Raw genomic sequence first — 14,218 nt, forward strand, 5'->3', positions numbered from 1 at the left:
GACTGGGATTCACCCCTTCAAGCTTGCATCACCCCCAGGTACCAGTTCCCAGCTGAAGTGGTACAAGTTACCCTGTTTGGAACAAGGAGACTGGTGTTGTGGGGACCATTTGGACTCTTAATTGGCTTCATCAGTATATTGAGGCAGTGGGGATGCAATACATTGTGTTACTGCTCGGTGGGAGGTGTCGGGAGGGAGGGGGGCCAAATAGTTCCTGGTTCTAACTGAGTTGTCGTTTCTGCCTTGGTAAAAGTGTTTTGTAGTTGAGTGCAGTATTTATTTCTGGATTTAATTCCTGCCTCCCCAGAGGTATGGTAGGGAACCAGGAGTTCACGCATAGTGGGCAGGCAAGCAGGCTTCTTTCATGTATGTGACTTGGCCTCCATTTAATGAACCCAGAGTTCCCCCCATCTTCCCAGTCTCACATCCCCCACATATATTGTTACTTACAACCGCACATTGGTTGTAGAAACGAGGATGAGTAAGATTGATATAGCTCCACAGATACAATGTTCGTGGAAGCTCCACACCTTGCTGCTCTACCTGAACTTACTAACTCAAGGATCACAGTCGTCTCCAACACCTGAACTTCAAGTCGCTGCACCTCACTGTGTGGAAGCTCCATGGCTGAACCGGACTGAGCTCTCTTGCTCAGACCTGGTTAGACAAGTCCTCCTTGGCAGTAGGAAACCTTCCACAAGGGCTACCTACCTTGCCAAGTGGAAGAGATTTTCAATCTGGTCGGCGCAGCACCGTTTGTCCCCAACGCTCGCCTCCGTGCCACTCATATTAGACTATCTCCTCCATCTCAAGCAGCAGGGGCTGTCCATGTCATCAGTAAGGGTTCACTTGGCCGCCATCTCTGCCTTCCATCCAGGCTCAGAGGGCCGGTCAATCTTTGTCAACCCTATGGTCAGTCATTTCCTCAAAGGTCTCGACAGACGCTATCTGCAAGTCAGGCAGCCGGTCCCAGCCTGGGACCTCAACCTGGTCCTTTCCAGACTGATGGTACCACCTTTTGAACTGCTAGCGACATGCTCCCTCCTCTACCTCTCATACAAGGTGGCGTTTCTGGTAGTGATAACCTCAGCCAGGAGGTTATCTGAGCTCAAGGCCCTAACATGAGAGCCCTCTTACACCATGTTCTACAAGGATAAGGTTCAGCTCAGGCCACACACAGCTTTCTTACCAAAGGTGGTTTCCCAGTTTCACATCAACCAGAACATCTTCCTCCCAGTGTTCTATCCTATGGTGCACTCGAGTAGCAGGGAGCAAAGGCTTCATTATCTGGATGTCTCCAGAGTGCTAGCCCTTTACGTCGAAGGAACAAAACCATTCCGGAAGTCCATTCAACTATTTGTGGCGGACAAAATGAAGGGTCTTACAGTCTCTTTTCAATGAATTTTGTCATGGAACAAGTCCTGCATCCGAGACCGCTACAACCTGGCAGGAGTGCCTGCTCCTCCGATCACTGTGCCCTCTACCAGCGTGCAGGCCTGTGCAGGCTCAAGTTCCTACCCAGGAAATATGCTGGGCAATGACGTGATTCTCCATACACACTTTATGCAATTACCCAGAGACAATGGGGCCTTTGGTAGAGCGGTACTCCAATCAGTGCACAACTCCAACCCCGCCTCCTGAATTTGGGCTTATGATTCACCTGATTGGAATTGACATGAACAAGCACTCGAAGAAGAAAAAACTGTTACTCACCTTCTCGTAATTGTTTGTTCTTTGAGATGTTGTTCACGTCCATTCCAATACCCACTCTTCTAGCCCTCTGTCAGAGTACCCGGCATAAAGTAACTGAGCGGGGTAGATCAGCAGGGCCCTATATTGGGCGCCATGAATGTGCAACTCCAGGGGATGCCCAGGCTGACCCTATGGATACTGCTAGGGGAAAAAACTTCTGGCTGTCATGCATGCGGCACACGCACACCTGATTGGAATGGACATGAACAACACGTCTCTAAGAACAACAGTTATAAGAAGGTGAGTAACCATTTTATATAAAGCTGGAAATCATAGCGCCTGTTGCAGGTTTAACTACCACCCTTCACTTAAGAGAACTGTAAAAGACAGTTAAACAAGCTCAAAACAAAGGAACAAGCAGGTCAGCTCAGGAACATACAATCTAGGTGGAAGGACTGTGGTGTGTGTGTGTGTGAGAGAGAGAGAGTAAGTAAACAAACTCAGGACAGAGAGAGACAAAGCATGGTGTGGCCCTGGAAGAAGCCAAAGAGGTGTTTTGGGTTGGGGCTATGGGCTGAAAGAAAGGATGCTGCTTCTGTTGTTGTTTCTTCCTTCGTTCAAGGAAACTGGACTTTGTACATTCTGTATACATAAACAGGATTGCATCATAGAAATACCTGCCTCTATTTTATTTTCACTTCCTAGTGAAACAACCCACAGGGCCTTGAACTTGGATTTGCTGCTTGGGTCAAAAGGGGGGGCAAACCCATAATAGCATCACTACTTCAGGATGTAGGGTGCGTTATCAATGTGAAGTGCTGAACTCAGGGGAATCATTTCCTACTCTGAGTTTGGCTAGGTTGTCTAGCAAATACTCCCACTCTTGCAGAAAGTGTCATAAGGTCTCCAGTGGCCACGAGGGCTTGTTTTTCTTCTTATCCTAAAGATGCCACCTTTACCAGCGAAACGTTGGCCTTGGGGTTTGATATATCAATGACTCAAAGAATCTGGCTCATTAACATCACTTACAGTAACCACTTAGGTTTTCATTGAAGATGTCTTATCCATATACTGAGCAAATTCTGTGCCTGGTTTGTGAGAGCCAAGACTATCAGAGCCCAGTGTGATATGGCTGAAAACTTGCTCTCCCCCTTTTGAGGATTTCCTGTACCCTTCTCAATGACTAAACATACAAGTTGATCAGGAACATCTCTTGGAAGGAATTAACAGGAAGCTTGTTGAGAAAGTTGCCACACTGCCCCAAAATGCAAAACACAGACAAGTTGGTTGGATTCCTTTCCAACAGATTGAAGGTGTTTGTTAACCAGCTCTGAAAATCGGATCTTAGTTGTCTCAAATTAGTCATCCAAAATTAAACACCACTTTTGGAGATTTTGACTTGCTTACAGCAAACAAATAACAAGGCTGGGACTAGAATCAAGGGTTCTTGTCTACCAGTGCTGCAGTTGAGTCACTAGACCACATTGCATTTACTACAGTAACACTGACAAATTATCAGACTCAAAGTAGCAAGGAGCCATATCCAGCTGGAAATCTTTGGTGGACCCAAACTGGAGCTTTGTCCATGTCATGACTGCAAAACTTAGTTGAGTATGATTTGTGGTAAGCGCAAGGGCCTGAAATGGCTAATGTAACTATACACACAAACTACTTTATCTGTGAAACTTATTAAAGCAAAGAAGAATCAACATTCACAGAATCACTATCCTACAATATTGTAACTGTTCCAATCAAGCATCAAAGGTTTTGGGGCTTGCTTCTATGTCACGGGGAGGTATTGAGAGACCTCAGCTCAAACTGGTTTCTTCCATCAGTGTTGGTCCAGTTGGGGTAAACTCCACCTGGCTCTGTTTCACATAGTCTTGAGAAGTAAACAGTGTGCGTTGCTCCACTTTTCCTGGCCTGTTGTTCAGTTTCCCCTCCATGTGAGGATGGACAGCCAGTGGAAGGAGATTCAGCGCCAGACTTAGCATGGCTTTCTGATTGAATTCCATGCTGGTGTAATCACTCAGGAGAGGTGCCCTCATGCGGGAGATGACTCTTTCTTTTTCGGTTGCAATTGCTTTTTCAGAGATTTTCAAAAGACTTGGACAGGTGTCTGGGCTACCACCAGCACTTTCAGATTGGCCTGCATCACACTCACTGTTGTCTTCTGTGTCCTCAATAAAGGGCTGCAGCTTCAAAGAAGCCTTTGAATCCTCTTCTATGACATGAAGGCTGGTAGTATCATTGTCTGTTTGTGTTTGAAGCAATAGATTTGAAGTGGGTCCCTGGCTAGCCTACAAACAAAATGAAATGGAAAGAAAAAAATAATTGCATGTTTCTGCACATAGTGTAAACTTTTATGATATTGAAATAAATAATTTACTAATATTAAGCAATAGAAAAACAAAGTCAGGAAATAGGAAGCCTGGCCGCAGCTATTACTTTCTTGATTAATTGAGCCGGCAAAGCTATTTTATTTAATCTTTAAATTCCATTTACAATGTGCATTGGTATGAGAAAAATAATTAAGGAAGTAAATATTTCCGCCCAAGAGGACCATATTCTCCATCCCTTCATTGTTAAAGTAAGGTGAGGTAGGTAACACATAAGTAATAAAATGTAAACTACAGGATGTTCTGTGCAGGGCCCTATAACTATTGATCTGTGTGATTCACATGTTGATATCAACATTTGACCGGTTGAATTGAACAGTGCAATTCTACCTAATTACCCTTTGATATCAACGTCCATCTGCAGTGCCTTCTAGTCGCTTCACTATCACTTTGGTCTAGGTAAAGATTATGTTGAAAGCTTTTGTATATTTTGGCTGGCTAAACTGCCGAGCAGTGTGTGATGTAAAGCCACGTACTACCCGCTTAGAAACGTGTGTGTCCTGTTAGAGCCATACAAACCATCACAAAACACATAGAATGGAAAGGCTTTTTATAGTCTATAAATAGCATCCTTCCTTTCTGGTGAAACTGCTTGGTTTTTTCATTATCTATCTTAAATTACAGACTGGATGTCATGTTCTCTGACCCACCAGTAACTGCTTCCATCTTCACTTTATTTTAAGTGGAGCAGGTGTATTCAAGAAATGATCAAGACTTTATTATATTTCATTCATTCTTTCTGACTCCTATTCATGAGCTGGAGAATGACTGTTAGTTTGGTCCAATCACCTAGCCAGGGCTTAGCTTTCTATAAAACCTCACCAGTCCTACATAAAATGTCAAGGTTTTTCTTACCAGCATTGGTAGTGGGTTCAGCAGGTACCTCAGCACATTCAGAATCTGCCCTGTTTTGAATAAAGACCTGCACATTGTGTGTGTATATTTTTGTTGGACCTATCAAAGCTACACGATTTCTGCATCTCTGAAAACTGAGGCTGTGTATCCAGGCACTGATGATATCCCATGGTTTATAGAAGCGTCTGACCTCCACTGGTGGTGACAACTGAACTAACAGCTGTACCACTCTACCTAATGAGCCCAGAATAAGCTTTCCACAAATTCCTAACTGGAAGATGCACTGAACATATGAGGAAGAATCATGAGCTGTATATTATTACTCTACACTCTGCCAAAAAATTCAAAATTATGCACACAATATTTTAAAATTCTGCAAACTTTGTCAATAAATAAATGTGGCTCCAGTATGGCAGTGGGGAGCACAGGCCACGGGCTGCATTGAGGTGGGAGATCATCCTGGAGTCCCCACCTACCTCAGTACAGGGACTCACCAGTGAGGCTGCACCTGACCCTGCCACAGTGCAAGGGTCACGTCTGCCCCAGAAACACCCTGGGGCCCTGCCCTTCTGCGCCAGGTGCACCAGATATGGGTGGGCTGGCTCAGCCCAACAGGATCCAATATGGATAGGCTTAGTGTGGGGTGGATCCAATTGTGGGGTGGGAAGTTTCTGTGTGGGGCAATCTGGGTGCAGCGATCTCAGTAAGAGATCTGGATGCACAGGAGCTCATTGCGGGGTTCCGGGTACAGGGGCAATGGGACTCTGCAGGGGAGCCAGGTGAAGGTGGTTGGGGCTCAGCAAGGGGGGTCTGGGTTTGGGGAGATGGGGTTCAGTGGTGGGTGTCTGGGTGCTGGAGAAGTGGGGCTTGATGGGGTGGGGGATCAGTGGGGTGGGAGGCTCATCAGAGGTGTCCAGGTGTAGGGGGTAGGGCTTATTAGGGTGAGGGTTTGATGACCCTGTTTAACAGGAGAGCCCTAGCTGCTGCCAAGGGGACGCTGCATGCCAGGTTTCTGCTTCCCCCCGGATTCCCCTTTTCTGCCTTCTCACTCCTACATTCCCTTCCCCAGTGCCTCTTACCCAGCCCAACCGCAGGCACTCACTGTTGCACAGAAAACAGGAAGGTTCCCAGCATAGGGAAGGGGAATGGAACGTGACTGGCACTAGGACTCAGGAGGTGGCTTTCAGCTGCAGAGTCAGCGAAGCCGAGAGGTAGCCACCTTAAGCTGGATGGCTCTGCACTTGCAGAAATGAGGCGGGGACAGTGGCATGTAACCCCATGTTCCTCCCCACCCATGCCTCACCTCTAGGGGGGCAATCCTTCCACAAATCTGCACCCATGGTCATTTCTCTCCACTCCCTGCGTGGCTTCCCTTTACTTCCCTGCCATTTTCTGCAGGAAAGCACAGGAATTTTGCGGTGGGGAGCTGTTTTCTGCAGGTGTGCAGTCATACAGAATCCCCCAAGAAGTAGCATATATTTATATCACCTGCAGGTTGATGAACTAGTGCAAAATCCTGATTATCTTGCTTAAGTGTATAGACCTACTGACTTCAATGGCAATACACACGAGTGAGATGAAGAGAAAAGTAACTGAATCTGAAAAGCAGTAAAAACAGACTTCCCTCATTATGCAAGAACAAGGGTCTATCCAGTGAAATAGAAAGGCAAACTTAAAAGTTGTAAAAGGAAATGCCTTTTTTCCCCCACCATGCATAGTTAATCTGTGAAACTCATTGCTACAAGATACCATTGAGTTAGTCTTCCAAGAAAAAAAATTATATATTATATTGATCCCATATAATATCAATTTTGTAACCTTACAAATATAAGGGGTATTAAAACTGCCTGCTTCATAGCAGAAGCCATCCTCTAGCGGTCTAAGGTTAGGAACAAAAACTTTCCTATGGTTAAGTTACCCCATAATTGTCCCTTAATGTAATTCTGGCACCTTGATCTGAAGAATGTGGTATAGGCACTAGGAGATTGGCTATTGGATTTCATGGATTGCTGGTCCAATCAGTTATGGAAGTTCCTGTGTTCCTAATCTTTACATGTTCTATATTGGTGAGGTACTTATGACTACTGCAACTATTAGAAAGTTCAGTGATTTAATTCAGTAATTCCTAGAATTTTTCTTAGATTGTGAAATCTGCTATCCCATCTGAGTTTACTTTTAATCATATGCTTGATCTCCTTTATTTCTTCTAGGAATTTACTACTGATTTACTTGACAGTGTTCGTTCTTGACTTGAAGCAATTTTGTAAGCGCACTGACTATAGTGAAATTCCCTGAGGGAATCAGCTTCTATTTAACAACTTCACAATGCTCACTGGTGTATGTGGGTGCATCTATCACATTTCATGAGCCTTTGCTAATGTCAGGTTACCACTAGGTAATGTCTCCAAAAGTAGCTGCCTTGTTGTGCTGCCTACTCATTCTGAGCCTTGTTTTCCCCAAAAAACCTTTATGCTTCATCTTTAGGCATACAATGTCTTGCTGTGATTAGTCTCTGACTAGTTAGAGTACCTCCAAAGCCCTCAGAAGTGTGCTGAAGCTGAGGTCAGTGAAGAACTAGTCCCAGAATCAGATAGCAGAAACCAGCTCCTTTGTGATACAGCTGAGAATTTGGTTCAAAATGTTTTATCTAACTTTCATATATTCTGGGATTCTATTAATTGTGTATTTGAACAATTCCAGATTCACGTTAACTTTCACACTCTGGATTTCTCAAGAAACCATCAGTCCTGTTGATTATTGACTCTCTCATGTAATGGACTTTGTGTAAGTCAAAAAATGTAACTTTTTTTTCCTTTTTGAGTTACTTCATGGTTTTGTCTTTATTTTTCACACATTTGCCTCAGTGCATGTTGCATAATTCTTGGGGAAAAATCAATAAAACCTCTTTAAAAAGGAGCAGGAAAATCCCTTATAAAAGCCTGACACTACATTCCTAATACTACCAGAGCTTCTGCTAGATCTTTAATGCTGTACATTTACCAGGCACAATTAAAAAGAGAAGACACTAGTAATCAGTGCTGCTGTAATTCACTGAAAGGGCCCATTCATAAACACTTTTCCTACCTGTGGAATATTTCTTGACACCTCTTGGATAGCGCTGCTATTTTTTGGATCTGGGACAGTTGGCCAGCACAATTTTCTTGACCTGGAAAGACATACTTTTTAAACTGAGGCTCCAATTAAATGACCATATACTTCTGTTTTCATCACAAGTCATGTACATAGTTTGTCAGTATTTTCAGGCACATCAGACCAGGATGTCTTATAGCAGCTATTAACAACACACACACACAAATTGGAGGTCCAAAACTATAGCCCATATTTTCACAGTAAGTTAGTGAGTTTCTGTTTCTGCAAAATTATTTAGTGTAATTAACAAGAGCTATGAAGGCCATCAGCATGTGACTCTCTTTCCATCTATACTGCATATCCGCTTTCTCTTTCTTTAATCCACCACTATTTCCTGGCTCCTCCAACCCCCTTTCGTCCCTTGCAGGTTTAGTTTGTCTTATCAGTAGCAACTTATAGATCGGTTTCCATTTAGAAATCTGCCCATCCCCCAAGAGCAAGCATCTGCTCCTCCCCCATGATGCTACAAAACTGTGGAGGCCTAGGGGACTAGAAGGCAGAGTGCAGCAGAGCTATATTAGCACATGTTACCCCTTGCTTAGGACTCCGACACAATGGGAGATCCACCTATCTTGACTGAAGGATCAGACATGGTATTCAGTGAACTATCTGTAGAGCAATAGTGTGGTATTTAGATGCTGCTTGTAATTATTAGAACTGGGAGCACTAGCTGTTGGGAGTCTGAAAGGATAGGAAACAGGAAGGAGGGGGAGAAGTTGAGGAGGCGGAGTGAGAGCTACCAAGGGTGCAGCAGCAGCTTGGTAAAGAGATTTAAAAATAAAGGTCTGTTGAAGTTTGTTATTATCTTGCCTGGTTGCTACAACATTTTGGCGACAAGGATGGATCTTCTGCCTCAGAACCCACCTGCACACTTTCTGCAAAGCCCAGGTAAGCCTCCAATTGCTTTTATTGCCTGGATCCATATGTTTGAGACTTATCTGCTTGCAATCAGTGCTACAGAGATTTCTGAAGTAAGAAAGCATACTCTGCTAATCCACTGCCTTGGAGCAGAAGGTCAGCATATATTTTACACTTTTCCCTTGAAGATGATAAATATGAGACTGCACTCACTGCATTAAAGAACTTTTTTGTGCCAAAAATGAATGTAGTAGTTAATCACTACAGATTTTGCCAGCATGAGCAGAAAACAGGGGAGACTATAATGCAGTATATTGCTTCCCTGAGGAGTCTGATTGTAACTTGTGACTTTGGGAATATGGCAGATGACATGCTTAGAGACCAGCTCATTGAGAAAACAATCATGCTTCATGTAAGAGAATGCTTCCTTTTAGAACCACAACTTACACTAGAAAAAGCAATAACCATTGCTACTTAGATTGAGTCAGCTACAGCTGAAGCCAAAATAATGAGCATGGATACAGGAGGCACAGTCCAGGCTGTGACTCCTTTGCAGAAAAGACAGGTTTCAGAGTAGCAGCCATGTTAGTCTGTATTCGCAAAAAGAAAAGGAGTACTTATGGCACCTTAGAGACTAACAAATTTATTAGAGCATAAGCTTTCGTGAGCTACAGATCACTTCATCGGATGCATTTGTTTTTTCCACCAAATGCATCCGATGAAGTGAGCTGTAGCTCACGAAAGCTTATGCTCTAATAAATTTGTTAGTCTCTAAGGTGCCACAAGTACTCCTTTTCTCTTTGCAGAAAAGTTCACTATCGCTTCAGACAAACCATTACAAGAGGAAAACTAATGAAAAACCACCCAATCAGCAAATTCAAAATACAGTAAAAGCATGCTTTCACTGTGGATCCCCACAACACCTTGCAAGCTACACAGGATGTCCGGCAAAAGTAGCTCAGTGCAATCATTGTAAAAAGATTGGGCATTTTGCTAAAGTATGTTGCAGCAGCCAGTTCAATCAACAGGTGCATGCAGTTACAATACCAGATGTTACTGTGCTGAGTGTGGACAAAATCACTATTGCACATGTTCCAGAACAAATAAAGTGCACGGTAAACATTTCCACCGCACCCTCAGACAAATCACACTCTATTCAGCTAATGTTGGACACTGGCTCAGCAGTATCTATACTACCTGATTCCATCAATTTGCATTACTTTAAAGATGTGCCTTTTACTGAACCCAAACTTCACTTGGTGTGCTATTTGAAAAAAACATATTCCAGTACATGGCTGCCTGCCAGCAATAGTTACTTTTGGCGATTGCTGTGTAACTGCAGAGTTCTACATTGTCCACAAAGGCACTCCTATCCTTGGCAGAGATTTATTGTCTGCTTTAAATCTCAGGGTTGTTAATGGACGAATTGATCTTCCTCAGTAAAGCACTTTTGCGGTACACACACCAGTTCCAGCTGGGACCCAACACCAGGTTGAGGAGAAACTCGGCTGTGCTTATGGGTTTCTGCATACAGTTAAAAAGCGGAATAATGTGAGGCCTGTACAACAGAAGTTACGGCGCTTACCATTTTCAGTCAAGGAAGCTGTTTCAGAGGAACTGAGAAAACTTGTTCAAAAGGACATTATTGAAGAGATTGACTCCTCAGAATGGGTTTCACGTATAGTACTCAGAGTAGCAGCCGTGTTAGTCTGTATCGGCAGAAAAGGAGTACTTGTGGCACCTTAGAGACTAACAAATTTATTTGAGCATAAGCTTTTGTGGACACTACAGTGCTAATAAGCGATGGTCACATAAACACCACCCTATACCGGAAACCTACTGACCACTATGCCTACCTACATGCCTCCAGCTTTCATCCAGACTACACCACATGATCCATTGTCTACAGCTAAGCTCTACAATACAACCACATTTGCTCCAACCCCTCAGACAGAGACAAACATCTACAAGATCTCTATCAAGCATTCTTACAACTACAATACCCACTTGCTGAAGTGAAGAAACAGATGGCCAGAGCCAGAATAGTACCCAGAAGTTACCTACTACAGGACAGGCCCAACAAAGAAAATAACAGAACGCCACTAGCCATCACCTTCAGCCCCCAACTAAAACCACTCCAACACATCATCAAGGATCTACAACCTATCCTGAAGGACGACCCATAACTCTCACAGATCTTGACAGACAGGCCAGTCCTTGCTTACAGACAGCCCCCCAACCTGAAGCAAATACTCACCAGCAACCACACACAACAGAACCACTAACCCAGGAACCTATCCTTGCAACAAAGCCCGTTGCCAACTGTGTCCACATATCTATTCAAAATTATTTGAGTGTAAGCCTTCGTGAGCTACAGCTCACGTCATCCGATGAAATGTTGGCATACTGTTTGGCCATGGGGGTACCCATAGCAGTGCCACTGATTTGAAGGTATACATTGTCCCCAAATGAGAAATAGTTATGGGTGAGGACAAAGTCCAGCCACCAGGTTTGCCATGACATTCCTTGACATGCCATGACATGACAAGCCTTCGTGAGCTACAGCTCACTTCATCCGATGAAATGAGCTGTAGCTCACGAAAGCTTATGCTCAAATTTGTTAGTGTCTAAGGTGCCACAAATACTCCTTTTCTTTTTGCGAATACAGACTAACACGGCTGTTACTCTGAAACATATCTATTCAGGGGACACCATCATAGGGCCTAATCACATCAACCACAATATCAGAGGCTCGTTCACCTGCACATCTACCAATGTGATATATGCCATCATGTGCCAGCAATGCTCCTCTGCCATGTACATTGGCCAAACTGGACAGTCTCTACGTAAAAGAATAAATGGACACAAATCAGACGTCAAGAATTATAACATTCAAAAACCATTTGGAGAACACTTCAATCTCTTTGGTCACTCGATTACAGACCTAAAAGTGGCAATTCTTCAACAAAAAAAACTTCAAAAACAGACTCCAATGAGAGACTGCTGAATTGGAATTAATTTGCAAACTGGATACAATTAACTTAGGCTTGAATAGAGACTGAGAGTGGATGGGACACTACACAAAGTAAAACTATTTCCTGATGTTTATTTCCCCCCCCCCCCGCCCACTGTTCCTCAGACATTCTTGTCAACTGCTGGAAATGGCCCACCTTGATTATCAGTACAAAAGGTTTTTTTTTTTTTTTCTCTGCTGCTGGTAATAGCTCACCTTACCTGATCAGTCTCATTACAGTGTGTATGGTAACACCCGTTGTTTCATGTTCTCTGTGTATATAAATCTCCCCACTATATTTTCCACTGAATGCATCAGATGAAGTGAACTGTAAGTATAAGTGAGCTCACGAAAGCTTATGCTCAAATAAATTTGTTAGTCTCCAAGGTGCCACAAGTACTCCTTTTCTTTTTACATATAGTAGTGACACAGAAGAAGGGTGGAGCCATTCACCTTTGGGTGGACTTAAGGAAGCCAAATAAAGCTATTGTGATTGACAGCCATCCTCTTCCTCACATAGAAGAAGTATTTGCAGAACTCTGTGGAGCAAAGATGTTTTCTACTCTTTATCTGCAGAGCGCATACTACCAGGTTATGTTGCATGAAGACAGCAGAGACCTCACAGCATTTATTACACATGAGGGACTATTTCATTTTAAATGTGTTCCATACGGTCTCACATTTGCCCCAAGTGCCTTCCAAAAAATGATGTAATTGATTCTGAAGAATCAATATGGAGTTCAGTGCTATCTGGATGATTATCGTGTTTGGAAATACTTCTGAGGAGCATGACAATAACCTGTAGTCTATACTAAACTGCATCAGCAAAGCAGGCCTCAAGCTCAATAGGTACAAATGCAAATTTAGACAAACTGAACTCTTCTTTCTGGGGCATACAATTTCACAGGCTGGACTAAAATCCTGTGTCACTTGCCAAATGCATGATAAGACAGCAGTCAAATATACCCCTCCATTACAGCCTGTTCCTCTTCCTGAATCTGCATGGGAAAAAGTGGCAATTGACATTGTAGGATCCTTTGATACTGCTCCAATTGACTGTCGTTATGCCATCACTTTAATAGATTATTTCAGTAAATGGCCTGAGGTAGCGTTTACATCGCAAATCTCTTCTGCTACAGAATTAAGTTTCTTTCTTCAGTTTTTAGCAGGGAAGGTAACCCCAAAGAACTGGTTTCAATTTACTTCCTCTCTGCTAGAAAAGTTTCAAACTCCAAGGAACATTTTACACAGAAGGTCATCCCTATATTACCCTCAAGCCAATGGGGAAATTGAACGGTTTAACAGAAGTTTGAAAGAGAGTTGGCAAACTGCTAAACTGGAAGGGAGATTGTGGATAACCTTCACTACTGATTTCTTGCAAGCATACATTACATGCCACAATGCAAAGATCACCCACAGAGTTACTGCATGGGAAACAGATGAATACTAAACTGAACATTGCTGGATTATTAAAGGCATGGCCTGATGCCCCAACCGAGGATGATGTGAGAAAAACTGTTGAATGGAACCAAGCAAAGTATAAGGCTTTCACAGACAAGCGGCGGGGTGCTAAAAACCAAAGTTTTAGAGTGAGGTTCCTTTGTTAGAATACGAAAACCTGGAATTTTATGCAAAGGAGACCATAAATTCACAGCTTTTCTAAAAATCATAGAGAAGAAGGGATCCTAAACCTATCGACTTTCTGATGAGCGATATGGAATGCTTCTTTTCTTGCACCTGCCTATGCACCAAGAGGAGATTATGCTAACACCCAATCTGCACTGGATGTCTTCACCGTAGTATCAACACAACAGGACTTTGCACTGGAACCGGGGCTTGAGAGACAGCCTGTCAGACCAGACGACCACCTGTCTGGACTAGAGACTATGCTATGTAGCATCTACAGTGTTTTCAGTGTAACATTTCTGCCAGTAGTATAGTGTCTTGTTTCATATTTGTTCCTGTGGTTAGAGCAAAATTCTGGAATCTTAAAAATGTTTATATATTTTTTTCTCATGCAAAGGGTAGGGTCAGTCTTCAGGTTTTCGGTTGGTTAGTTTTACTTTGGAATGCTCCAAACTTGAAATCATAACAGGTTCACCTGATTTGACACACTATTTCCCAGTGTCCTGACACAAACTCAAGCTGTCACCTTCAGTTACAGAACAGATATCAATGAGCCTCAAATTCTGAAAGTAGCGATAAGCCAGAGAGAGGCCAGAAAGGACGAGTAGTTGCTGCAGGGAGGAGG

The 14,218-nt window shown here is 43.2% G+C and overlaps 1 protein-coding gene across 3 annotated transcripts in view; it reads right to left on the minus strand.

Moving 5' to 3' along the window:
- Positions 1 to 633: 633 nt before the first annotated feature.
- LOC122460137 (interleukin-6 receptor subunit beta-like) overlaps positions 634 to 14,218 on the minus strand; it is a 60,531-nt gene continuing 46,946 nt past the window's right edge. For all 3 annotated transcript variants that reach the window (XM_043514207.1, XM_043514208.1, XM_043514209.1), the window contains 2 exons: positions 8,031 to 8,112; positions 634 to 3,992 (listed from right to left, as the gene is read on the minus strand). In XM_043514207.1, coding sequence (XP_043370142.1) covers positions 3,501 to 3,992; positions 8,031 to 8,112 — 574 coding nt within the window. In that variant the 3' untranslated portion in view covers positions 634 to 3,500. The remainder of the gene's footprint in view (positions 3,993 to 8,030; positions 8,113 to 14,218) is intronic.

This window comes from Dermochelys coriacea, chromosome 5 (assembly GCF_009764565.3).
Source record: "Dermochelys coriacea isolate rDerCor1 chromosome 5, rDerCor1.pri.v4, whole genome shotgun sequence".
Classification (NCBI taxonomy): Eukaryota; Metazoa; Chordata; order Testudines; family Dermochelyidae; genus Dermochelys; species Dermochelys coriacea.